The 26,586-nt window shown below is 46.9% G+C and overlaps 1 protein-coding gene across 2 annotated transcripts; it reads right to left on the reverse strand.

Annotated features, from left to right (window-relative positions):
• Positions 1-287: 287 nt before the first annotated feature.
• RHPN1 (rhophilin Rho GTPase binding protein 1) lies at positions 288-26,322 on the reverse strand. Of its 2 annotated transcripts, none has more exons than XM_042808741.1 (15): positions 26,164-26,322; positions 18,059-18,174; positions 14,748-14,876; positions 12,652-12,727; positions 12,219-12,296; positions 10,936-11,060; positions 10,372-10,538; positions 9,618-9,805; positions 9,337-9,493; positions 7,745-7,864; positions 5,599-5,793; positions 5,387-5,463; positions 4,035-4,181; positions 2,928-3,086; positions 288-2,622 (listed from the first exon to the last, which is right to left on the reverse strand). In XM_042808741.1, exons 1-15 carry the CDS (start codon positions 26,263-26,265, stop codon positions 2,428-2,430), a joined length of 2,031 nt encoding a protein of 676 aa, XP_042664675.1. In that variant the 5' UTR covers positions 26,266-26,322; the 3' UTR covers positions 288-2,427. The 2 variants fall into 2 exon arrangements, with proteins under 2 accessions (XP_042664675.1, XP_042664674.1); XM_042808740.1 differs by having other exon boundaries at positions 18,059-18,177.
• Positions 26,323-26,586: the final 264 nt, after the last annotated feature.

Raw genomic sequence — 26,586 nt, forward strand, 5'->3', positions numbered from 1 at the left:
CAATTCAGTCTGAGCTCCATTCCTCACCTCTTCCTTTACTTCCATGAAATAACTCGTGTGACAAAGCCACCAGTTCCCCCTGTAGCATACTGGAGATGGCTCAGCACGGGCTGATGGATTGATTTGGATGCTTAAGATTGCTTTGCCGTGGATCTGTTCACACTAGGGCCAAACCACCTCTCCCAGTTCCAGATTCAGACAAAACTGACCCATTCACCAACCCAATTTGTCACCCAACTAGTGTGCCCAATTCACTTACAACTGGCAAAAATACACATCACAAAGCATTTTCAAACCAGTGCTTTTTAATCCATAAAAGGTGAGAGTCCATGTACAAGTTAAAAAACAATGACAAAACAAAAACCCCACTGGCGTTAAGAAAAACATCCAACTTGCACAAAATGCAACCCCTCCAGCAACGCCGACAGAAGGGTTGGGTGATGCGGGAGGAACCGCGATGCCCACGCTCCTTATAAATAAATACATCTCTAGCTCCAAGACATTTAGGTGTTCAGGATGCGTTAAGGGCAAGGCAGCCATTTTCTGCATATCTCACCACTCCCGCGCCGAGCAGCTGGCAAGATTATGCAGAAAATCTGACTGCAGCAGATGGCCTCGTGGTGGCAGCCAGACCCATAATCCTGTCTGACGAGGTCTAGGTCTCGCATCGCGCAAACGGAGAGGATTCTCAAGAAGGAAGGCAGAGCTGGAAGCGCTCCCTCCAGTTCTCCTCAAATAAAATTAGAGCTGAAAGCTTGGCACGTGGGCACAGAGGGGAAATGAAGGTCAAATCCTGGGGGATGCTTTTGCAGCGATGTCTCTCTGCCAACCCGCTTTTGGTTTCCATGAATCTCCCGCTACGAATTTATCACAACTTAAAAAGTACAAAAATACAATTGCATCTCTGAAGGGTATTTTATACCTACCAAGATCATCCAAGCACTCAGGACCAGACAGCTCTTTAGCTTTCAGAAAACTAATGCATGAGGCAGAAATGAGATTGAAAAAATTTTGCCAATATATCTATGCGTATTCCGAGTCTCCCCGCATTTCCAGTACAATTACCAAGATGCATGTATCCATCAGGCCAGCTCTGGTACGAATGCTGACAGCACAGTGTTAGAGTATTAGCAACGTGTGCAAGATCCAATACTAGCACAAATTTAGTAGTTTAATAATCTGGAGGAGCTATCTTCCTGGAATTTTAATCTCATACCAAGTAAGAAACAAGGCTCTTAGCTATTAATCTACTCACATATTTAGGGCAATCCACCTCTACTGATTAAAAAAATGAGACAACAAATGCACGTTAAGTCTTTCCCTTTTCTTCCCAAGAAGCAGGTTGTACAGCCAGGCTGTTTGCTGGGCAAGCCTGAGTTCCCATTAAAAAAAAAAAAACAAAAAAAAAACCTGCACAAGTGCCCCAATTCAGCACAGCAATAACTCATGTTCTTATTTCTATTTGAGCTGGCCTAGATGCGACCAACCCTACGCTATTTGCAAAACTCAAGGGAATGTGTAGCCCAAACTCTGCCCTTCTGCTGATTATCTGATGGAAGACCTGATACATTGCCAGCTGATGATAAGGACATGGTTAATGCCATCCTAGATTGCTGGGATGCCCCTAAGTTGTATCACAGCAGAGATTGAATCATGGAATTGTTTGAGTTGAAAGGGACCTTTAAAGGTCATCTAGTCCAGCTCCCCTGCAAAGAATAGGGATATCTACAGCTCGACCAGACTGCTCAGAGCCTGCTCAGCCTAACCCATACCTGCAGCTCAGTGCTGCCTAACAAGAGGCAGGTCTGAGCTGGACCCCAAAACATACACAGTGCACATCACTGGTGCCTGAGCAAAACCCTCTCCCAAAAATAGAGGAGTCAAACATCACCTCCATTTGCCCTGAAGGGTTCTGTTAACATGGGGCTTGCAAAACTGAAACCCTCTCCGTCTTCTGAACAACTTGGCTCCACTGGCAGTGAGTGGTACGGCGACGGTGCTGCCTTCTACCTTGCAGAGAAAGCCTGAGAGATGCTAAAGAAGGTTATAGCTTTTGCTTTAATGGCTGGGTTTGGTTTGGCTGCTCCTCGTGCTGAGCATAAGACACAAACCAGTCTCTGCTTTATCCTGAAGCACAGTTTCCCCCGACCCCTTAAGAGCAAAAAAATAAAAATAAATCAGTGTTTCCCCATAGAGTTTAACACAAGGGGAGGAGTCCGGCAATCAGCAGCAACAGTGGCTATGCATTCCTCACCTCTTTGGAGAGGATTTGACCAGCAGTGCATCCCCAAGGAGGGGGGGTCCCAGCATCCTCTGGACCAGGGATGCTCCATGCGGCCACGACACCAGCACAGCCCATAGAAGCAATCAGAGCTCCTGAGGATCAATAGGCAACCAGCCCCAGAGCTCACGGGACACAACCTAGCCTCAGTACATGGCCTCGTTGTCTCCCACAGCAGTGAAAGGGATGCTGTAAGTGCTGTTCTTGCTCCGCTTGCTCTTCTTGTTCCAGACAAGCAGTGTGCTGGCACTTTTGCTGTTCATCAGGCTCTTCCGGCTGTTCTCCTTGTTGCTTTTCAGCAGCCCGCTGCCAGAGGACATTGCTGCTGCTTTCTTCTCCGCCTGTTTGGGGAGCAGAGATGAGTAAAGGCAGGGCAGCACTGAGCTGGGGGTATAAACACAATGCTTGGGTCTCAGCCCTGCCCCAGGGCACTGGGAAACCTCTGTGTGCTGCAGAGCAGCTTGGTTTTCCTGAGGTTAAGAGCAAAATGGAGTAGTTTTCCAGCTGCTACCTGCTTTGTATTTGCCAAGCTGGCTGCAAACCAGTGTGCTGCACACTGGAGACAAAACCAAGCCTTAAGCAGATCATAGCCCACTTCACTCCCCAAAGCTTCAGCTTCCCATGTGAGGCTCAGAATGTGACTTACAGCTTTTGGCCCCTCTGAGCCCTGCAGGGTTATCACTCCAATCTCCACGCCCTCTTCCCCAGTGCTCTTCAGCAGCTGGACCACCTCGGCATGCTTGGACCACCTGCAATCCTTGCCATTCACCAAGATGATGTAGTCACCCTCCTTCAATCCAGCTTCCTGCAGGTGAAAAGAAAAGAATCACCCATTTTTGATCAAAGATAATGCAGCATGAGGCCTGATTGCTTTCCTCCCCATCCTCCTCCCCCAATTTTGCAAAAACACAGGGCGTGGGATGGGTAGGGTATGGCCTGCAGCATGAAATACTCAAAGCCATCATACTAATGATTTTTTACAGCTGCTTTGCAGCTCACAAACGTGGTGATGACTACACTCAGTATCCACCATGCAGTGAACTCTCAAGCTCTCCGATAAGAGCATATCCAGCTTCAACTTAGGTTAAATGCTATAGGTCTACAAAATAGAAAAAAAATAATGCCTGCAAGCTTTGACCCTTAGGAAAACAGAGCAAGCTTAGCAAGGTTCTATGCACTCATTCCATGTGTCAGGAATCAATAAAGCACTAGAAGTGCTTAAAGCAAAGCATGTGCCGGGCTGCAGCTGTGGGACATTACAGACAGGAGTAACCCAGAGCAAGGACATGCTAGCCTAGATACAATAGAGGTTTAGTAACTTATCCACATGGGAACACCCACATTTTGGTGTCTATCTGGAGTGCAATCCCACCCCAGATCAGTGCAACGAGTGTTGGTAGCACAGGGTACACACTGTGTTTTGAATCTGCTTTAAAAAGCTTTCCATCTCCCTCAAAGGGATGCAATCCTGCTGCTAAGGAGCCTGTTATTAAGGAGATTCTAGGATCTGGGTGGCACAGAGGATGCAGCACAGTGATGGGGGGGGGGGTGGTCCACCCAATCATCCCACCAGGATGCTTCAAGAAAGGTTCTGCCAGAAAACATCCTGATCCACTGCAAAGCTCACACGGTGAGTCTGCACAGCACTGATTTGTGTTTGACATCACGTTCCATCCCACGTCACATCCCTCAGTGGGGGGATCCCCCCACCTCAAGCACCCCCTGTGATGACAGCAGAGCTTGGAGTACTCACAGCAGCACAGCCTCCAGGGATGACACCAGCGATGAGGACTGGGGAATCTCCTCGCAGTGTGAACCCAAAGCCATTCTCTCCTCTCATGAGATGGACTCTCCGCATTGGGTACCACTTGTTTTTGGCCGAGAAAACTGAGAGGGGCCCCTGGGGTAAGGCAGAAATGAGGAAAGCACCTTTCAATGCAAGAGCAACTCAATGGGAACATACAGCCTTTGACGGAAGATAGCCTGTCCTTTGCACTTCTTTGATAATGCAGTTATGAGCCTGCCCAGGGCTTTACCATGCCTGCATATCCAAAAAACCAGGACATCTATGGCCAATAAAGCTAGAGGAGCTAAAGTATCGTACAAGTGCCTTTGTGAGCAGCAGTCCAGACTAGTGCATGTTGGAAAGAACCTCAGTCCTCCTTTCCTACTCTCTTATAAGCAGCCTAGGTCACAGTTCTATGACATCCTCCCTGCAAGGCAGGAGAAGGTCTCACCAAGGTCAGGGAGTTGGCATCATTTCAGACACTGAAATCCTCGAAGAAATGAAACAGAAAGCTTTGATGCAAAGCTGGCTCCTTAACTCCCCACTTCTGGAACTAAAGGGAGGGATGAGACGGAAGATGTCTTCACCTCAGCATTGCTCTGGGAAACAGAGCCAGACTGGAGTGGTCAACAGTAGGGCACAAGGCATTGGGATGGGTCACACTTTCAGGGTCAGACCACTCCAAAAATCCTTCCTGTTCTCCCAGAAGCAGGATTTACCTGCCTGCCTTCCACTCAGGTTGCCCGAAGGCAGAAGTGCTGGTTATATCCCAATCAACTCATTCTCTCCTCAAGGTGCTACGTAGGCTTCAGATGCCTGGGGGACAGGGACAGTGCAGTCACTGCAGCCTCCAAGGCAGCCCCAAAGCTCAGCCCTTCCCCCCAGGACCCTATTAGCCCACCATGGCAGAAACAAAGGACCTGCTGGGATTTTCTTACTGGTCCCTAGCTGGCCAACATCATGTATCTAAGATAGAGCAGTGTTACCCCTAGGGATAACACTACCCTCAACTTGCTCTGCTCCCCTAAATAGCCCAAGACCCACTCAAAACACCCATGCCTGCTTCCCCATGCATCGGAGGAGCTTCACAATAAAATTCAGGGTGGATTTTGGAATCTGGCTCAACCCATTTAGCTCTTGTGGGGATGGACCCACGCTCTCCCATCCTTTCTCCTGCCTAGGTCCTTTCTACAAGGAATTGACTTGTCCTTCTCAGAGAGCAGCTGCACCAGGAAGAAGGAAAGCAGGAAAACAGAGCATGCAGGGGAGGAGGTGACATCTGCTCCCATGGGGCCACCCCACCTCAGAGCTATACATACCAGCCTGTGGAAGAGATCTGTCACCTTCACCTGAGAGAAGCTGGGTGATTTGATCTCCGGCTTCTGGTGCGTTTTGGCTAACGGAAGGGGGAGAAAAACACATTCACCAGGTCAGGAAGGAGCCAAAGTGGCAGCTGCCGCCTCTGCATCCTGCTGCCCACATAGCAAAGGTGCGACCCATAAAAACCCACAGGACACTGAAAACCACTTACGGTGAATATCCGGGGCATCTCCAGTTTCAAAAAAATCCTCCTCGTGGTCAATTTCTGAGTATTTGCTCAGCGAGCGCTTGTGGGCAAAGGAGAGGACCTCCTGGAGGATGTCCATCTTCCGTAGGATCTTGCACAAGCCGTGGATCCTCATGGCTTCCTCGTGCTTCATGATGGCTTTCTTTAGGTGAGCTTTGCCTGCGGAAAGCGGAGAGATGGCAGCCCAAGAGCTCAGCACCGTTCCGAGCCCAGGCTCTGTCGCTCGCTCGGCTGCCCACGGATTAAAGCAGCCTCCGCGGCTGTGTCACCCGACGTGACTCAGGGACGGCCCCGTCACGTTCGCAGCCTGCCAACGGGCTCTAAATGGAGTAGGTCCCAGCCGTCAGCTCAAGCCCCCAATGGAGGGCTGGGAAGGGACCTTGAAGGGTGACCTACTTCACTCCTCCGAGTGAATCCGGAGATGGGCTGGCAGATGTTCCCAAAAAAAAAATTACCGATGATGCTGCCGTCACCCGGAGAGGGAGGCTGGCACCACCGCCCCCAAAGTTCCTCCTATTGCTTAACCTACATCTCTGCATATTAACTTCTCTCCGTTGCCTCGTGTCCCTAGTGGGTACAGAGGACAATTGAGCCCTGTCCTCCTGGTGACAGCACTTTAGCTTTGGGGAGATCTGCTGCAGATGCCTCTTTTCTAGGCTAAGCACAGCCTTCGCCATGCCCCAAAGATCCCTGTTGGTGCCTTTTGTCTCTTTCTGCTTCTCAATTGATCATGAAAGTATTTTCAACTTTGTGAAAACAAATTGTGAAGAGAGCAGCCAAAGAAATCCCAACGACCTGCAAATACATGCCCTATGAATATCCTGCAAACAACTCCTTTGCAAGAGACTGTGACAACGGTACACATATCCAATGTAAGCTAAAGAAGACATAGATATACATATAGAGAGAGGGATGTATCACAGATACATGTGTGCCTGCAGCATTTCCACCTTTAGGACACACGGTGGCAACATAAGCCAGGGAGATGATGGAGTTCACTCTGAGTGAGGAATCAAGGAAGCATTTTGAGACTGGATGAAAAAAAAAGGGAGGAATGGACTGTCCAAAATAATAACTCTGATCGAATGCATCAAACATATTCTATGCAAGCACTTACAACCAGCTTCATTCCTGAGCAAGAAAATGCTGTATTAAGTAGGTTTTAATGACTTATCACTAACTTCTGCATTTACACTGATGAAATAGATAAAAGCATGGAGGATACAGGTCAGGAATAGAAGTTGTGCAAGCTTTTGGCTCCGGTTTATTGAAACTGGTGGAATAAAACACAATGTTCTAAGACCATGAGACAGCAGGAGAAAAAATATCATTCTAGGGAGATGGTTATAATGCTGTGAGTTTCTTCCCTTCCTACAGACCAAAATTAGAGCTGAAGTTGGTGTCTGCGCATGAATTTTTCACAAGGCAACACCGAATGGAGACTGTTTGGAAAAAGAAGACCAAAAGGCAGCTTGTGGAGGAGGCAAGCAGAAGACGACACCCCAGAAGCAGGGCACTGAGCTTGCTCTCACTCCTGCCTCTTTGCTAAAACATGACTTCAGCTGAATAAGCAACGTTGTGTCTCTTCCCCGAAGCTGAAAACTTGCGTGGGAGGAAAGCTCTCATCTCCCAAACCTTTTGATGCAGCAGCAAAAAAAAAAAAAAAAAAGAAGCCACCCCCAGCCTTCACTGCTTCTCCTTGTCAAGCTGCAAGCTTGAGCTAAGCTCCTTTGCAAAAGCTCCAGATCCCCATTGGATTTCTCTGAGCTGCATTGCGTGATGTTACCTGTCTCAAATGCCTGGGGTTTTACTGTTAAACTTGGCGAAATGTGTCAATACAAGTACCGTGAGTTGTCCTCAACATCGTAATAGGGAACACCATAATGCTTCCCTGCCTTCCCAGGAGAGGTTCTTTTCAGCAAAAGGTGTTTTTGCATAGAGAGGTCCTGCAGAAGTTCATCACTAGAAGCTCAGGGGTGTTGATAGTGGACAACCCTTGAGGTCCCTTCCAACCTGAGCCATTTTATAATTCCATGAATCCCATTCCCACGAGGATTCAGGGTTTCATTTCCCAAACCAGGCAGTTTTTGCCCCCAATGGATGCACTCACCCAGCTTCCTTCTCTCCTCAGAATCCTGCAGTAGAACACGAAGTGATGGTCCCTCAGGCATGGTGATGTGGAACTGGAGAAAAGCCTTTTCATGCTCTGGCAGCTCAGCATCAGATGCCGCTAACAGGAAAAAAAAATAAAAAAAAGGGATGCAGAGAAAAGTCAGGACATTGTTCCAAGCATCACAGCAGGCTTGATTTCTACACCATTATTCTCATCCAGAGCTGTTCCCTGTTTCCTTGGCTTACACAGCAACCTCCTCTTCTGGGCACAAGCAAGTAAGAGAACACTGTGGACTTGCTGGTCCAAACTGTAGGAGATGCCAAAGCTCTGTCAGCATCCCTGGCATTGGTACCGAGCATCTCCAGGGCTAGCCTGTCCTATTCCTGTACCCACAGAAGCATAAGGAGCTTATTGCCAGCCATCTGGAGGAGCAAAGGATTCACTACTTTTGACCAGAGTTCATACTTGGAGATATAGAGAGTGGGAACATGAGATCTCTGCAGGGTGCTGCTACAAAACAAACCCCCTGACTCAGAGATTTCCTGTGGATTTGTGCTCCCTCCAGTGTCTCATGTTATTTGGACAGGCAAAGGGTTTCAGAATTTCAGGGACGAGTTTGGCTCCATCCCTTGTAACCTCATGCAAACCTGGTTCCATCACATCCTTCTGCCATTTCCGTCCTCATCCCCATGACATCCCACTCTCTTCCATCTCCACCCCAGCAGCTGTCCTTGCTCAATCCTGTTTCTGCAATGCACAAGCCCAGCAGCTTGGTAATCTCAAGCCCTGCAATACTTCCAGGCTCACAGCAGAGCTGTGAATGTAGCTTTTGGCCAAAAAGATGAATCTACTCTAGAAGACGACCTTCAGGAGCCCTCCAGTTCTGTCCTTAGCACATAGCGGCTCAACACCACAGGTTCCTGTGTGCATCATCTGCCCGCCTCCAAACCCTCAGCCTGACACGAAATTGATTGTACGGGACCATGGTGACAGCACAGATGGAAATTATAGGTCACATCCTGCTTCCACATTCCAGCTGGCTCCCCATAGCCACGTCACCTCGCCCTGGTACAGCCACACCGCACACAGATACTCAAGGCAGCCATCCATAAGGCTGACAAATAAATTCAAATAGCCCAGGGATTTCTTGGTTTGAGAGAGTTTATTGCTGGTTTTGTTTTTCAGGAAGTCCTTTGCTGGACCAAAATATAGTTAAGTGGGTCTGAAAGCTGCTTGGCTGGGAACACACACCCAGATCCAAGGGGGACAGCAAGTGCCAACAGTATAGATTTTTTTTTTGTTGGCCATCTTGGAAGGACTTTCTTTGCAAGCACTATGCAAGTCATGAACAGAAATATGGGGTACATTTGCACTGTGTACAAATTAGTGAATCCATCAATGTGATCAGCAGCTCAGAGCATCCCAAAAAATCTAGGCATGGGATCCTACGCAAGATTCCTTTCAATTCTTTCTCACAATGCCCCCAGGCTGCTACACAGAATCAGAGAATTAGGTTAGAAAACACCTCTAAGATCAAGACATGAAGACAGCACTCAGCTAAGCAGCTGTTTCTGTGCCACAGCACTCACCTGGGCAGTCACAGAGAGCAATGGCAGCAAAGTAGTGGGACAAGGCTTTGAAATGCTCTGACTTGACATGGACCATGGTGGTCCATGAGAAGGGAACATAATCCTTCACGTGAGCCTGGGTCATTGTCTGGTGCACCAGTGAGTAGACATCTTTCACCTGTGGGTGTCAATGCACAGATAGGTGATGTATGGGTTGGAATCTAGCATGTTCATTGGGTGGAAGTGACAGCATGTTGTCATTCCTCTTAGGGACTGTGGGGATCTTTTTGGGGTGCTCTTACCCTGGCTGCCTCCTGAGCGAGCTGCAGCCACGTGAGGAAGTCCTTCTGGGCATGCAGTAAAGTCACCTTCTCAAAAACACACTCCTGGACTTGGGCGACCATCAGCCTCACCAGCATGTTGAGGGAAGCAGTGCTCATGTCCAGGCTGGGAGCATTGGAGAAGTTTTCCTTCAAGTAGTTAAAGGCACCTGTACAAGGGAAAAGATGCTGGGAGCTGCTAGGCTTACAGGTGAGGAGGGTTTGGAGCAAGGTTTTTCCATGCCTGAGCACAGGTTCCAGGAAAGGTTGTGGAGTTTCCTCTTTGGAGATGTTCAGAAGCTATCTGGATATTGTCCTAGGCAGTCTACTCTAGATGGTCTTGCTCAACTCAAAAGGGTTGGACCAGATGGACCAAGAGGTCCCCTCCAACCTCAACCATTTTGGGATTTTGTGAGGATACAGGAAAAAATCAGCCACCAAGAACAGCCCAGGATGCTCACCCAGATGGGCTGTGCATTTCAAATATCCTATCATAACACGCAATGCTACTGCAGCAAATAATCTCTAGGGGTGCTACCTTGCTTCTTAATCCACTCTTGTCCCTGCAGCTTTTTTCTCAGAGCTTTGGATGACATCAATCCCTTAGAGACTCTCCCAACTCACTTTGCACAACTGATTCCCTCCTTCACATCATCCCTGCCATAAGGGATTATTAGCCCTGCTCTGACCACTACCCAGAGGTGAGGAAGGAGACAGAGAAGGAAAACGTACATACCGGCCGCCTTCTGAAAGGCATCAATAGCCTGGTTGAGCCCTGACAGGGAGGCACGGTCCTGCCGTGCCCCTATCTGGGTGTGCAAGGCTCCGATGTTGAAGAGGACACTGCCTTTCTCAAAGGCCAGTGCCCGCTGGTGGGATGGAACTCCAGTCAGTGAGTCGTACCTGGAAAAGGGAAGAGCCAGAAGGGATGAGAATATCAAGGCCATCAGCCATTGCTCCCACCTAATCACAGGATTTTGAGTTGGTAGGAACCTTTAAGGTTCAGCTAGTCCAAGATGACCAAGAACGGACCTTCAGAACTTTCTGCATTTTGCACAGACTTTCTTCCCACCACCATGTATCCTCAGAGCCTCAATTCCCCCTATACCCTTCAATAGATCCATCGAAGGCAACATCCTCAAACCAAAAGCAAGAATGAAACCCAGCTCTTGACTCTGTGATGGAGCTCAGAGGAAGGATGAACCCCAAAGAAAACCCAGCACAGTGAAGGAAGCCCAGCCCCGCTTCCCTCCCCACTCCCCATTAGTAATGATGCATGGATGGAAAAAACTGCACCAACCAGTGGAAGAAGACACCCAGGCTTTTGCTGGGAGGGAAGAAGCGGCTGTCGAGAAAGTAGAGTTGGTTATAATACTCCATGAGGAGCTCCAGTCCAGCCTCATTCCGGCTGGGGGTACGCATCGCCTGCAGGGATGGAAGAGAGGGAAGAAAAACATTGGGAGAAAGAGAGAGGAGAATGGGAGGGAAAGATGAGATTTATGGAGCTGCACATGCTGGTCAACCCTATGGGCTACAGCCTAGGTGGGAGAAATCCCATCCAAAAGGCTTTGTGGGCAGGACTGCAGGGGATGAGGGGAATGGCACGGAGCTGAGCTCCTCTGGACCACCCTAACACATGCAGGCAAGGGACAGGGTTGTATTAATGCTGAAAAAGAAGCTTTATTTCTGTGGCTTCTCTGCTTTTCAGAAGGTTGAAAGGAGGCAAACCCTCATGCAACTGATGGTTTGGCTGGGGAGACATGTTGGGGCACCCAGATCAGAGGCAGCAGCCTGGGAGCAATGGAATGCTGGTGGCAACACTCATCTAAACCAAGCTGGGATTTGACTTTTTTATTTATTTATTTATTTCTTAAAAGAGAGAAACTCATGCAAAGTCTGATGGAATTAATGCTAGGGAAGAAATAAGACTTTCTCCTCAAAACAGATAAATCCTTGGGCTTTTGACTCGAGACAGGGAGGAGTGCCAGAGCTCTCCTAGTTTCAGTCACGAGTCTTTTCCCAGCTTGTGGCTTTTCAGGGCACCACTCCCACAGCCCAAAGAACAGGATCAGGACCTTCATAAAGCCTGAGAAAGCCTTTTCTTTCCGCTCTTAAGATCAAAGCTTCATGGCAAGGCAAAACTGAGGTTACTTATGAGAGCTGCTTTGTAGGAGAGAATACCTTCACAGGATTGCTCTACACTTCCTCTTCTCCAAGCACTACGCTGCGTGTTAGCTGGAGAGAGAGCAGTCATTTAGCCTTGCCAGGGGTGAACTATTCATAAAACAACAATAATGGACAGCATGGTATTTTTATTGCTGTTCATTCTAGGTTATCAGGTCATTAAAGGACTCCATTAGAGTCAGAAAACATCTGTCTCCATCAAGACAGAAAACCATTACCAAAAGGTCTGTAATATTTTTGTAATCTCTGAACTGAAGCCAGGGATGCAGCACCCTGAGACACGAGGGCAAGGGTGCAGTTTACAGTGAGCACTGAGGTACCCAGAGCAAAATACAGCACCTCCAAATGGGTATTTCTTGACAAATCAAAGTAAGGCTTCGCATCTCAAGGGACACCGACCTGCCGCAGCTCCATGAACTCTTTGATTTCTTTTTCAAACATGACACCCTCCTCTCCATAGTGCTCACTGATGAAATCCTAGATGGGGAAAGAAAAGAAAAATCTGAATAAACATTGGAAATAAGTATTCAAGATTTAAAGGGTGATTTGTCAGCTCTCCCTGCAAGAAAACTTACTTTATCTCCCCACTCAGCTATTCTTGTCCACTTCAACAGAAAATACATTCCCTTCCCCATTGCTTCAGAACCCCATTTCCTTTTTCCCCCCTTTTTCTCCACCTAAATATATGTTATAATTGTTTCAAAACTGAACTGATGTGCCATCTTCTCTACAGCTCCCAACCATGACCAAGTGAAGAAACATCCCCAAAGTGCAAGTCTGCACTCCTCCATCCATCTTCATTGCATCTCAGGTGCAAACTCTCTTCACCCACCTTCAGTGGCACCAGCAAATCCAGCTCCTTCGTCTCTTTCAGGCCCAAAGGAATCATGGGGACACTGATGGAATCACTGGAAGAAGACAACAAACCCTTTGATGGATGTTTTTTTTTGAAGAGTACAACTAGAAGAGAACTCAGTTTTGCCCAGCAGAGGGACACACTTTGCAGAGATTATGCACAGAAAACTTGCTGATAACCTCAAATCTGCCATATTACTTAAATTTCTGCTTTTATCTCTGACAGATACAACAGCAACCACATCAGGCTGCAGTGATGAAGCTGCTTTAATTAACAGCTCTTGAGAAATTGGAGTGATGTGTGCACAGGTCATGGATTCACGAGCTCCTACGTGCTAATCTGGGCTTTGTCGCTGATAAGGACTTGCTGATAAGGACCAGCTCAGGAGTGCAGCTCCACCTGATATTGAAATTTGCTGCCTCTATTAAAAGCAGCTGGCTATAAATAGCACTTATCACACTGCCAGGTCAATACTGTAAAATGCTGAAGATTAGGATGACATTGGTAACACCCAGCTGGGAGTGGTTTGTTTTCCAACACTAAAGCAGAGCATTTGCACAGAACTGAGGAAGGATCATCTTTTGTAGGATTTTATTGCAATTTTGATATTTTCTTTTTTTGCTGACAAGAAGTGATGGTCTCCAAAGGCCTTGAGCACGAATAAAATTACCATCTTGTTGCTCTGCAAAAACCTTTCAAATTGGTCCCATTCTCCGCCTCTCCTGTACACAGATATCAGGTGAGAATCCTTGATGGGTTCCCAACTTGCACCGAGCTCCCCAAAACGCAAGAAGGGAGGCAGGTCAGGCAGGATCAGGCCCTCAACAGACCAGATTTGCGCAACAGCAAGGTCTCATTATCTTCAGAAACTGCATGTTAGCAGAAACATGGATTAGCACATCACAGGCCTAGGAGGGTTAAACTGGGGAGCAGGGGTTGCACCCACACTTTGGTCTATTCATACTCACTGAATAAACAGCTTCAAGAGCTATAATTAGAGCAGAAAAGCCATTATTGCTCATTCTCATACATGCTCATTTCTATTTGAATCCAATGCCCAGAGCAAACAAAGGGGCTTTTGTCTGGCTTGGGCACGGTTTGGGGGTTGCTGCTGCTGTTGTTTCCTTTTTGAACCAAAACAAACAAACACTTGGGCAGAGCTCAGGGAGGATGCTTGCAATCCTGGCAGTCCAAACTGCAACTTTCCATCACCAGCCCACTGCTGGGGAAGAGAGCAAACATCTAGGGTCATGCAGGGATCAAAGGCCACAGGTAGGATCTCCTTAAGCCTCCTCTTCTCTCTGCAACCCGAATGCACCATTCACACATCCAGATTGTCCTTGCTCTGCATTTAGCAGAAGTGCAGCAAACATGATGGAGTCAGGGATGCTGTCTGCAGCTCTTTCTGTCCACAGAAGCAGAACAATCCTCCAAAAGGATGACCAGACAATGAGCAAAGCACATGGATGTATAGACACCATCCAGCTGTTTTGAACAGGGGGGGGAATACCCATAGCTCCACATTGCTGCAGCATCTCTGGCCTTTTCTGCTTTCATGATTGCTGCTTTCCTCACCTCACTGAAATGGCTCCAATGAATCAAGCATGAAGTGACTGAGTGAGGATTTCAAAGCAACAGAAACTCTCAATTAGCAAAAGGTCTAACCTCAGAAAGGTGGGAACAAACCTAATACCCTTGTTGGGAAAAGAAACCACCCCAGGATCAACTAGAACAAGACGGCTTACAGTTTTAACTACTTCTGTTAAATATCCCACTGGAAATCATCATGCTCTGGAAGGATGCTCAGGACAAGGAGATTAGGTAAAGGAAGATTCATGGTTGTTTCTGCTCTACTCCTCCTGCTTTGGGATATTAGAATCTAAAGGACACAACCACCCACACAGAAACACCTCCAAAAGGATCTGCTAAGAAAGGTGCTGAGTTTGGTCTCCTTGCAGTCTTGCAGATGAAGCACAGATGGATGCTCATCGGCCTGAAAAACTCGTTCTGGCCAATCTGTCCCATGCCCCAATCTTCTATTCTCTTGCTATCCCTCAAGCAAAACCCCCTACCTGTCATTCTGGTAGACATCCATGCAGCTGTTTAGCTCCTCCAGCTCCTCCTTTAGCAGCTGCAGGTTGGAGTTCACGTAACTCAGCTCCAATGCAACTGTCTCCTTGACCTTGTGGTTACTGGTGGCTCTGAAAGACAGCACTGCATAGATCAAATCTCCCTGTAAAAGCCTGGCTGAGCCAAAGAACAGCAACTAAGCTGTTGGTGTGATACCATTACATCTTCCCTGCCACGTACATCCATCCAAACCTTCCTGGCTAACTATTTCCATCCAATTCTTCACAAAGCAGAGAAGAATTTTAGTTCTTTGCATTTTGTTGGGGATGTCGACTCTGTTTCTCACCCAGAGCAACCCATATGACTTGCACTCTCAAGCAGTATCCCTCATGAGCTCCATCCATGCTCCTACCTCCAGCACATCCTTGGATTTGGTTATAAGCACTCAGGTGTTCGCCCACACCAAACAAAAGCTGTGCTTCATGCTTAGGCCTCTACTTAAAGCAGAAAAACCTCTTTGTGTGTGCGAATAACCATTCTGCAAGGGTCAGGCTTGCCATTAGCAGCACCCTCCCCACCCTTCCCCCTCATGCATGTCAAGAGATGTAAACACAGAGGATTGATTTCAGCTGCAGCAAGCTGCCTGCTCTCAGCAAAGCAAACTCCCAGGCTGATTATACCCTCTTTATCTGCTCCAAACTAAAGCAGGGAGAGATAACCCAGCAGCCAGGCAAAGCCAATGGTGAGCAATTGTTGGCTGAAAGGGACTCTGGCTGCTCGCCCTAAATCACACCAAGCCCCACTGGGATGCAGTAAAAATGCCACGTGCATGAGCTCTGCTTGGCCAGGGCAACACTTACCCCCAATTTTTGCAGAGCGCATTGCCTTTGTTTATTACTGACATCATCCTTCAGGGCCCTCGCTCTGACTTAAGGAGCTATGCTGCTTTTCTTTCAAGATGATGGCTGCTTAGTCACCTCCTCTGCACCTCCAGACAGTTTTGCTTGCTACCAGGTTTAGAACAAACATTTTTAACCCTGGGGCGCTCCATTTTGCACCCTACAAGCGCTTTTTGCAGCACAGCACCTCTCAGAGAGGTGATCTGGGGAGCAAACAATTGTTTACCAGTAGCACAAGGAGCAAATCTCTGCTGGTAAAGACTTTGGTATCTTCAGGCATACACACTGATCCATGTAACAGCACACAAAGTGGAATTATCAACTGTTTGCTTAGCTAATGTTGAACAAAGGTTTCTAAGCTATTTAAAAAAAAAAAAAGGTTTATTGGCAACACCTTTATCTTCTCTGCACCCCAGTATTTGAACAAGGAAAGAGTTTCCACTGCTGATTTATTTATCCAGAACCCCCCCCCCCCCCCAAAAAAAAAAAAAAACAAAAAACCACAACCCCATAATGCTGAGCAAACACCACATGTATTTTTGCCAATGTGCAGCAATGGCATAACAGCTTCTCCAGGAAAGGGGACTGATATGCTGAACTGAACTGAGCTTAGGAAACTGCATTGAGATTTATGATGCTTTTTTTTTTTTAAACCAAGAACAGAAAGAAACTGCAAACTTCACTCTGGGCTGAGCACAGCACTGTTTCTTCTTTGCATCTTGCTAGTTTTGTTAGATCAGTGCAAGTCAAGTCTAAAGGGTTGCTGCTCAAAACCTATTATGATCTTCCCCTCTCGGGCTTTAATCTAAGGCACAACCTTCACTTTCTTCCCCTCCACGTTTACAAACTCCAAAAGCTCCATCCCTCTCCCAAACCACTTAGCTGCAAACTAGACTGGAGGGAAGGTGGGAGGAAGGAAACATCGCTGCTACCAAAGCACATCCAAACTGCTGATCCAGGCAAAAAAGGGCCCCAACAGTGCATTTTGCCTCTTCCCTGCAGAAAAACAATCCCTCCCTTCCCTGGACAAGTAATTAATACGCCTTTTGCATCATATTTTTGCTCACTCCCTGGTGAGGGAGGAGACAAAACAGCTCTGATGCATGCACTTCACACCAAAACCACAGCTGGGCACATTTTCTGCTGAGGCTGCACGATTCCAGGGAATTTCTTTTTTTCTTAATAACAAAAGGTGAGGCACATGGAGATCTCATGGACTTTTTAATTAGATGAGTTATGGTCCTTCAGGGCCTCATACCTCACTGTCCCCGGGATCCCATCTTTCAGGGGATCCCTGCTGTTCTCAGCCCCCTGCCAAACTCCATTTCTTGCTGTGGTAGAACATTGATAGCTCCTTTCTTTCAGCTGCACATATCACTGACATCAAATCACCCTGATCCAACAGAAAAAAAATGTTTATTTTATTGGAGAGGGTGGGAGGAGCAACACTAAAAATCACAAGATAACCATGGAAAAAAAAGCAGTCTCCATAAAAGAAAATATCTTAACAAGCCTACACACCTGCTCAGATTTATTACAGGAACCTGATACATACACTAAAGCTATAAAGAAGGTCACCTACAGGTTAAAAAGACAGTAGATGTTTTATTTTTTAAAAACATCACGTTATTGCATCATGACTTCATCATGACCCGGCTTTAGGAATGGCAATAATGTGCTGAACCAGCTGTGACCTGAATGCCATGCAGAAGCAGCAGTTTTTGCACCATCCCATAAAGGCACCCGCAAAGCAGGATGGAGAGCTGTTGGGCTGTAGCTGTATCCAAAGGAACACTCGAGTTTTCCAACAGATTTTTCCTTGGGTGGAATTACTGGGACAGCTTTTTTCTTTTCTTTTAAATAAAGCTGGATTTGACCCATTTACTGGGGGCTATCATGCAGGATGTCTGCACTCAGAGCTCAATCCCAGTTCAACATTTGTTCCCATAATTGCATCCATTCCCAGCCTGCTTTCTAACAGGCTTGCAGGGCATTTAAACAACTGCTTTTCATTAACCCCCGCTGCATCAGCATTGCACTGAACATGGGGCAGGCATTTCCAGGAGGAGTGCTGCAAAGCCCAAGCAAGGTAGAGCCATGGGAGCCCTAAGCAAGCATTACCAGGGCAAAAAACAGCTGTTCAGTGACTGATACACACTTGCAGACAAGCTCATAGTGGTTTAAATGAAAAGCCTTGTGTAAGCAGGAGATAAAACTGCCTCTTAGGGGAGGGGAAAAGATTGAAAAACGTGAAGAAAAAAGCAACTGATAATCCAAAGCCATTCCTTTTCTGCAAGCAGCTTGCAGGTGCTTCCTGGACAGTTTTATACCCCCTTCTCTATACAATGAAATTTCATTTCCACTCCCCAGCCAAATCCCTGGACCAGATGGATGCTTTAGAGGCCAGGACTCACCTGAAAAGGTTTTCTGCCCCAGCACGCATCCTCATCTCCTTGTTGATCTGCTGGTTGATCCGTGCCCGCCGGTGCTGCAGCTTGCTGCGTTGGGTCTGGGCAAAGGGATCACAGCCCTGCTGAGAGAAAGGGAGATGATCTCACCATGGCATCTTGGCAACTGACCCCATCCTGCTCCATCCCCTGCTGCTCTCATGCGTGGTCTTGCATCACCCCATCGCTGCTACGTACACAGAGGCTTTGGACTTGCTCAGGGCTGATGATCTCCAACAGCCAAAATTCCATTATTAGAGGATAAAAATCACATCAGTGATGCCAGGGGCTGCAGGCTTGCAAGACATTTGCTTGATCTGCAGCAGGGAAAGTTCAGATTTGGTGCATGCATGCTGGTAAGCCTGGGAATGGACTAGCGTTGCAGGGGGCAGCAGTGCCACTCAAAAAAGGTTATTAGATAACACCTGTTGCTTACAGTAAATTTCTTTCCTGAGCTATTCAGAAAAGGTTTCTTAAGTACCGCAGTGAAGGGATACAGGAATTAAGCATCTCCTTACTAAGGACTTGCCATCTGGACACAATATAAGTGAAAAGAGCCATCCTGGGGTGTGCAGACAAGCTCACACAGCATCACATCTGTTCCTGAGCTCAAGGGCTACATCTGTAAGTGCTACCATCTCCTGCTGGCTACAGGGGATCAAGAGGAAGCAAGTCAAAAGTTCATGGGACGGAGATGCAAGCTGCACAAAGCAATAAATTCATTCCATCCCTGCCTCCTACACGAGCTTCAGCTCAGACTTCCTGCAGATGGGGAGCACATTTAATTGCTGGCTTCAGGAAACAGCAGATGGCAACATCCCTGCATCCCACAGGGACAGGAGGTTACTACACGATGCTCCAGGCAGAAGGGAGGCCACAAAGAGCATCTCTGCATCCATGAGCACAAAAACTGTGTCCGAGCAGAGATGATTTTTGTCACGCAAGAAAGATGCCTGGGTAAAAATACTCTCTGGTAAAACCGTTTAAGAGTGGGAATTTTGCCACTCAAGAGGGTCGACTGAGCTCCAACAGTGCCTGCTTTCACCCTGCCCAAAACACATCTTGGGATCATTTTTCCCATCTCTTGGTGGGCCTCCTCAGATCTCAGCCCATCCTTCAGTACTATTTAATCCAAAAAGCATGGACAGTGCTTGGTTACATCCCCAGAGATCCCTCTAGATCCCAGTGTTACTCTGGGAGGACTTCTTTCCAAATTCTTTGTTCAAGTTATTTTTCTGGGGTGCCAAAAAAAGGGAGGAAAAAGGAGGAAAAAGTGATTCAAACCAGTTTTGAATCAGAAGTAGGGAATGAAAAGCTTGCATTTTAATGGATTTCAGGTTTCTGGGAATTCATGTCTCACATGAGATGTCCAATAACAGGTGCTCAGTTTGAAAAAGCTCTGGGACTAACACTGACTTTTTCATTGAAGTAATATGATTTCAGCTCTTAATTAGTATACGGGACACTGAAGAATCAGAGTCACTCCATCTGGACTGTAAGTTTGCAGGATTAGTGCTTTACAGTAATCCACAAATTCATTAAAATCACTAAAGGACCAAGCTGAAAGCACAGAGCTGTGATTATTCTGCAACAGCAATTATGTAGGATGATAAGGAAAACAGCCCAACAACTGCACAAATCCCAAGTCAAGACTCTCAAGAGCAAAGACACAAAAGGGTGCTCTGAGAATGCTACCTCTGGATTCACCATAGGCATACCCAGCCATCTTGCACAGATCATTGCTTCCTAGCTAGCAAAAATCCAGAAACTGGAAGAAGGAAAAAGACAAGGAATCTCTCACCCCCCCCATAAAAAGGCCATAAAACCCCATTCAAAACATGAACAGCCCCAGTAGCAGCTCGCCACACAAGCAGCATCCAGAAATGGTGTAGTCAACACACTGCTGGTGACAAAGCAACAGGGCTGAGCATCCTTTTCCTGCACAAGAGCAGCTTTGATCACCTCTTCGATGCTTTCACCTCCTGGAAAAGCTTAGTTGGAGTTAGTTTTTAAGACATTCTAGGGGGAGAGAAGAATAAAGATTACCCGGATGTCATGAACAGGAAACCAGAAGAACTGCAGCTGAGAAAGGATGGAAGAGGTAACTAAGGCACAAAATTCAAGACATTACCACATCAAAGCAATGAACGAGACCTTCTCCACGCATGCAAACACAGCAGCACTGATAATCATCCATCACCTTGGCTTTGCAGATGGGAATAGAGGAGGTGCTTTTCAGGAACTCTTGCAAGCTCTGATGTAAACATGCTCTGACAACACCCAAAATGTCTTGGCATTTGGATTTGCCTAGGCTTCACCCCAAAAGAGACACTAAGCTATGCAGCTGCAAGGCTTTTTCTGCCTGAACACTGCATGTCTCCTCAATAGGATTTAGCAAGATAGTTATCAATTCCCATACAAGCTTCTACACCAACAGCAAAAACCTGCTGGGAAGTCAGATATTGGAGCATCTGATGCAACACCAAAGCCTAGTAAGGATGACAAAGCAGGATCTTGAGATTTCTTGCTTTTAGAAACTTGATGTGTTCTCCCCATGTCTTGTTTTCAGCCTCCAACGACTCTGCCATTGGCCTTGAGGAACTGTCACTGGCCAACATGGACCAAAGTCATAACTTCAAGGCCACCACAGGGAATATCCATGCCTGGCCTCTACTGTAGATCTATAGAGTCACCACACCAAGGCCACTGTGCCTAGCATCCAACTAGGAACACTGCTGAAATTGTATTATTTCACAAATATTGCAGTGCAAAGGAAATTCAGCCCTAGGACTAGCCCAGGTCAACTTCCATGTAGAAGGAAACACCACCACAAGTTTAAAGAGGTCACAGTTTTCAAAAGGGCATATTTCAATTGCAAACTAGCTTGGGTGGAAAAAGAGAGTCGGGAGCAGAGCATGCCCATCCTCTGACAGCCTGCTTTCAAAGGAACCCAGTATTTTAGCCATGCTCTTCAGACTGCAACCAAGAGCTAAATGCTATAGCACACAGTTTGTAAAGTAAGCTGTGGTGGATTTAAGCATGCTTTATGTAAGAGAGCACACAGAGAGAAACCCAAACCCCACTGCTGGTTATAAAAAGGGATTTTCTTCAATTCTTCTTTGTACAAGCTCTTGAGATCAACCCTTTCAATGTCGGAAGAAAGATGTGGTATTTCAGCCTCTTGAATGCATCCAAGGACACTGGTACAAGGATACAGCTGTGTACCTAGGAAGTGACCAGGTTGAACAGGAGACTTCTCAGGTTTCCTTCGTGAAAGCAAGCATGTAGTTCTTCCAACAGAAGGCTATAAACTGCGTAGTAGCGTAGTAGCCAGGAATGGAACACCTTATATGCCCACAGCATGCAGCACACGTTAGGAAAGCCATAAAAATGGATGAGGTGAGGGCCATTAAATTACAGAAGTTGTGTCCACCTCTGAAGTTCATAGCATCTGACAAAGCAGGATTAGAGACAGCATTATTGTAGCAAGGCCAATTTATGCTCTTGTATGGCTAAATAACGTTACTTCCAAGCCTCAACATTCAAAGATGAGAGAAAGTGCTGAACATAAAGATGATGCCAAGCCAAAAGACATCCCCCTGGAGGGGCATCAAGGTTTGTGTCAACTCAAATCCTATCTTCGTGTTGATACAGAGAGTGATATAACAGTGACTTCTCCCCATTTAAGAGCACCCATATGGAGTGTTAAGGCAATTACACAGTTAGGCTGCCTTGTCCAAGCAAGTCCTTAGGGAGTGTTTAATGCTTAGAGATGATCATCAAGTTCATATTGCTCTTTGTGCCTCCAGTAAACACCAGGACATGAAGTCCGGATGCATCCTGGGTGACAAGGCACACCCAGGGTTTTATTTATGACCTGGGTGCAAAAACAAGGCCATTGCCTTCCAGCTTTCTTCCAGGCAATAACAACACACAACGCTAATCACTTGTGTGAAGAGGTGGAGACCAGAGAGTCCGAAGAACAAAGGCTTGTACAAAAGGACTAATTTCTGCTCTTCCATTTCTGCTGGAAGAATGGGAGCCTGGAAGTGTCTGGAGGAAAGCAACACTTAAGTATCTGAAGTCATCAAAGAACAGCATGACACCTGTCAGAAAGGAAAGCACTCCTGGGATGTGCTGGTACAGTTATAAGCAAGAAAAATGGAAATCAGGATCCAGGCATCTCTTTCAACTTGGAATATTGTATGACTGTATTCCTGGGTGGTCCTGTGGAGCCAGGAGTTGGACTCAATGATCCTTACTTGAGATAGCCTATGATTTTGTGTTGCTTGAGGGATTCTTGCATCTGCAGATCTTGTTGTTGGAGGAAAAGTTACATTCCTGTCTGAAGGGGACTTCACAGTTCAGGAGAATGGTAACAAGGCAGGCATGAATCTATCAAAATGAGAAGTGAAAATGGAGCCTACAGCTGTAAGTTTAATTATAGCCCCAAGAGTACTGCAGCAACTGCTCCTGGTTATCTGGAGAGATTGGCTGGATTATGGGAGGTATTCCACAGCCCACAGAATAACAAAGAAAAGCTGAAAAATTTTTAATTCATGCCTAAACCATAGACATTCATAGTACTGCAGTCGTGAATTGGTTGGTGCTGACCTGGGTTGCACACCCAGCAACCCAACCACACTGGCCCACGGAGGTTCAAGGAGAAAGTAGCAGGGTAGCAACGCATGAACCAGTCCTTATCAATGCATTTGAGTATGCAAACATATAGAAACCTTTGGTGCCAGGAGTACAACACATAGAGGGTGAGCTGCTGCCTTCAGAGAAGCCATGGACTCTTTTTTCTTTCATCCCCTCCAGTGGGCGAAGTCATCTGGTTTCATGCAAATTGAATTATCTGCCCCCAGAATTGTAGCCCAAGTCATGCATTGCACATGGGCTGGAGTACATTCCCACTGCCAATGTTACACAACATTGAGTCTTTCAATGGAGAGCAATGCAGTTGATAGGTATATAGCTCAGGACCTTGGATTAACAGCAGGATTAAGCCTATCACAGCATTCAATTTTAAATTAATCCAGAAGATGCTGGATACCAGAATACACAAAGTATAGCCCTGTTGCCTTTAACAAAGTGATTTACAATGTGCACCTTACTATATTCCTGCTATTTCAACTGCCTTCAGCATCTTTATTACTTCACATTGCTGTACATGTGCCTTACAGAACCTAACCTTTGCTTCCCTGGGAATACATAGCTTGTTTTTTTTTTTTAAGAGAGGACATTCCATGGTGATTTCAATCCCTTGACCTCCATAGATCTGCTCCTTGCACCAAAGCTCAAGGTTGGCTGCTCCAAGTATACACACAACACATCAGGATCACAATTGGAGTCTGGTTCCATAACCCACCCTTTTCTCATTGCCTTCTACCCAATCTGCTCCCATTAGAGCCAACCCAGGTGCTACTCCTACATGTACCAAAAAACTAGAGTAGAGTCTTAATAAACACACTTTTCAGGGTGAAAAGACAAGCAAGGCTGCCAAATGAGACTGACATCTGATAGCCAAGAGAGGCACACTCCAGATAGAGCCTTCATGAGCAAGCCACCCTCTTGTCTAAAGTGGAAGTCCTTTTGGTGGGACCAGGATTTACAGGCAATGCCAAAGCCGTGCTGATGCTGGCCTCTGATTACTGCTATTCCTAAAGGTCTTTGTTCTCCATAGCTGTTTTGGGAGTCCTGGGTATCGAGCTCCTGCAGCGCTGGGCCGGTCAGTGGTTTGCTTGGTGGTGTTGGGTACTGTAAGTTTGCAGTTTCCATGCAAAACAACATGCAAAAGAGCACTAAGGTACACGGAAAACCCAACTACTTTCACCCAGGAAGTGCTCCCAGAAGGATAATCCAAGAGTAAAGCAGGCAGAGGTGAGCGACCCCATGCAAAGTTCACAGAAACCAAAGACAACCCCAGCCTTCTACACTGGGCATGGACGCAGTCTCACCCCACTCCAAGTCTTCTCCAGCAATTGATGACCATAGCTCCAATTCATAAATAAGATAGGTACTTCTTTCCACCCACTCTCTGATGTAATATTGTCTCCTAACAGTCATGCACAAGGGTTTGTCCCCAGAAGGGACAAACATGTTTTTTATATGCTCAGGTGGTCCAGCAGCAGCAAAGCTTGTCCTAGCAATAGGACAACAGGCTCTCCACACCTTCACAGAACAACTCTGGTGTAAAAGCCCTGCTATTGCAGTGCAGCCAGAGCTGTCACCCAGCATTATTATTCCCCACTGCAACCCATGAGTCGTAGATTAGGTCAGCACAGGATAAGTGGCCAAGTGACCCTGGTTTAGCCATGGGACAGGGGAAAACAAAACCCAGAGAGCTGTTCCAAGCGCTGAAGAAGTCTTTAAAAGTCTCCTTTTTAGAGAGTCATCAATATTTTCTCAATTTCCCTATTTCAGATTGGAGTGTGAGCTGCTACAGCAAGGCAACAGGTCAGTCACGGTGCAAGCTACTGCTCCTTTCATGTCTATTTATATAGAAAAGTCCTTATCACAGAACTAATCTCACGGAGCACTCTGGCTGAAAGCTGTTTTTCCTGTGGGAGACATTACCAGCTAAAACCCTCTAAAACCTTTATTGAGAATATGGTTACATCACACAGCCCTTTAACAAATGGGCTGAGGATTAAGGTTTTAAACTTCCCAAAGTGCCCATAGGGGAAGAAAAAAAAAAAGAAAAAAAAAAAAAAATGCAAGGGGGAGGGAAATGGGGCAGTGGGCATTTTAATCTCAACTCAGAGCTTGCATTTTTGGAAAGATGCAGTTGCTGCAGTGCTCTGTGTGTGTCATGGGAGCCAGGGCATGGAGCCAGCAGGAAACAGATGCATCAAATCCACGGCCCCACAAAACTAACCCGGGGGGGAAGCAACACCATAGCACATTTGTGATTGCCCTATGAGAGGATGAACATGTGAGGCTACACCCACAGTCTGAGTGAATGAAAAAAATGCTGGTTATATTGAGAGTAACTTCAAAATTGATAGTACTAATAGGAAATGCCGTTAGATTGTTTCTTTGAAAGGGAAAATCGTGTTAGGAGAGATGCTGCATGTCCTCCGATAGGTTTTACCCCTTCAAAGCTTGGCAGTTATTAGCTGTGTTATCCTCTCCCAACACTTTAAAACAGAATAAACTGAAAGAAGGAAAACTCACACGGGTAAATGTGAAAGAAGGGACCCATCTAATCTCCCTTTGCAAATTGGCACCTGCTATCAAGAAACAGCCCTGAGTGAACTCAGCCTGGTTTAAGGTTGCAGCTTTCAGAGCTGCAGTGGCTTGAGTGATTCAGGGTCAGATTAATCCACAGATTGCACTTTCAATCCATGCACCTTTTTTTTCTTTTCTTATTTATTTTTTGGCGAAAGGGCTGCAGAAAGGCAGAAACACACTAAGAAAAAAAAAAAAAAAAAAAAACTTTCCTGGAAAACTATTTTTGCAAAAGGGATGGGATAAGAGCGAAGGTTTTTCCAGCTGCTAACAGAATAGGTGCATGAAAAACCCCACTAACAGTCATCTGGAGCAACTTTTATGGCTATCATGCTCTTTAAAGAGCAATGCCAGGAGGGTGCAAGCTTACCTTGGCACTCAACATAGGGTTGGTGGCACCCAAGGACAGAGCTCATCCTACTGTTACTAATTAATCAAGCGGCACCAGCTGGGTAATTGCTGAAATAAGGGGACAAATCACACTGGGATAAAGGGGCAAGGCTGACAGCACCTTCAGAAGGAGGGTGGGCTTCTAGAAAAGAGGGAAAAGAAATGAAATGGGGAAGAATTGAGTTTAGGAGAAGCATAGCAGGTATTTAGGTGATGATTTGGGCTTAGGGGTGACTTCATCTCCCAGCTCACCCCCCAAAGGGCACCCAGATACAGTAGGGGGGGAACCCCACATCCCCCCTCCCCACCCTAAACAACACCTTAAGACAACACAGAAAGTTCAGACTGAGCTGCCACCCCCCTCCCTCCAAACTTTAAGCCTAAATAACGCTATTATAAAAGGAGAATAAGGAAAGAGGCGTTAAACCCCATCCCACCCCAGGCCTCACCTTCCGGGCACTGCTGCTTTTCAGGGCTCGCAAAAGGGCGAAGCCCCCAACCCCTTCTCCTCCTTCAACCGTACTTTGCTCGTCCTCTGCAGGAGGCATCATTTCCGAGGGGAGGGTGCAGCCCCAAATCTCCCACCGGGAGCTTCCCCCCCCCGGGGGCCCTTTTCCCCTGTGCCCCCCACCCCCCCCCCCCCTCTCTTCTTTTCTCAACACTGAGGGCAACGCCGAGCGGCGCGGAGCATAAGCAAGGCAGCGAGGCGGGGCGAACGGAGGAAGTAGCCAATAGAAAAAGGGAACGGAGCGGATGGGCGGCGCCGCCGTCCAATGGATGGCGGCGAGGAGAACGGAGGGGAGGGGGGAAAGGGGAGCCCGTCGCCCGTAGCAACGGTGGGAATTAGAACGCTGTGACGTCACGCGAGGGGG

Source organism: Centrocercus urophasianus, unplaced genomic scaffold (genome assembly GCF_019232065.1).
Source record: "Centrocercus urophasianus isolate 14NV4802_14NV808 unplaced genomic scaffold, USGS_Curo_1.0 seq_11, whole genome shotgun sequence".
Lineage (NCBI taxonomy): Eukaryota > Metazoa > Chordata > Aves > Galliformes > Phasianidae > Centrocercus > Centrocercus urophasianus.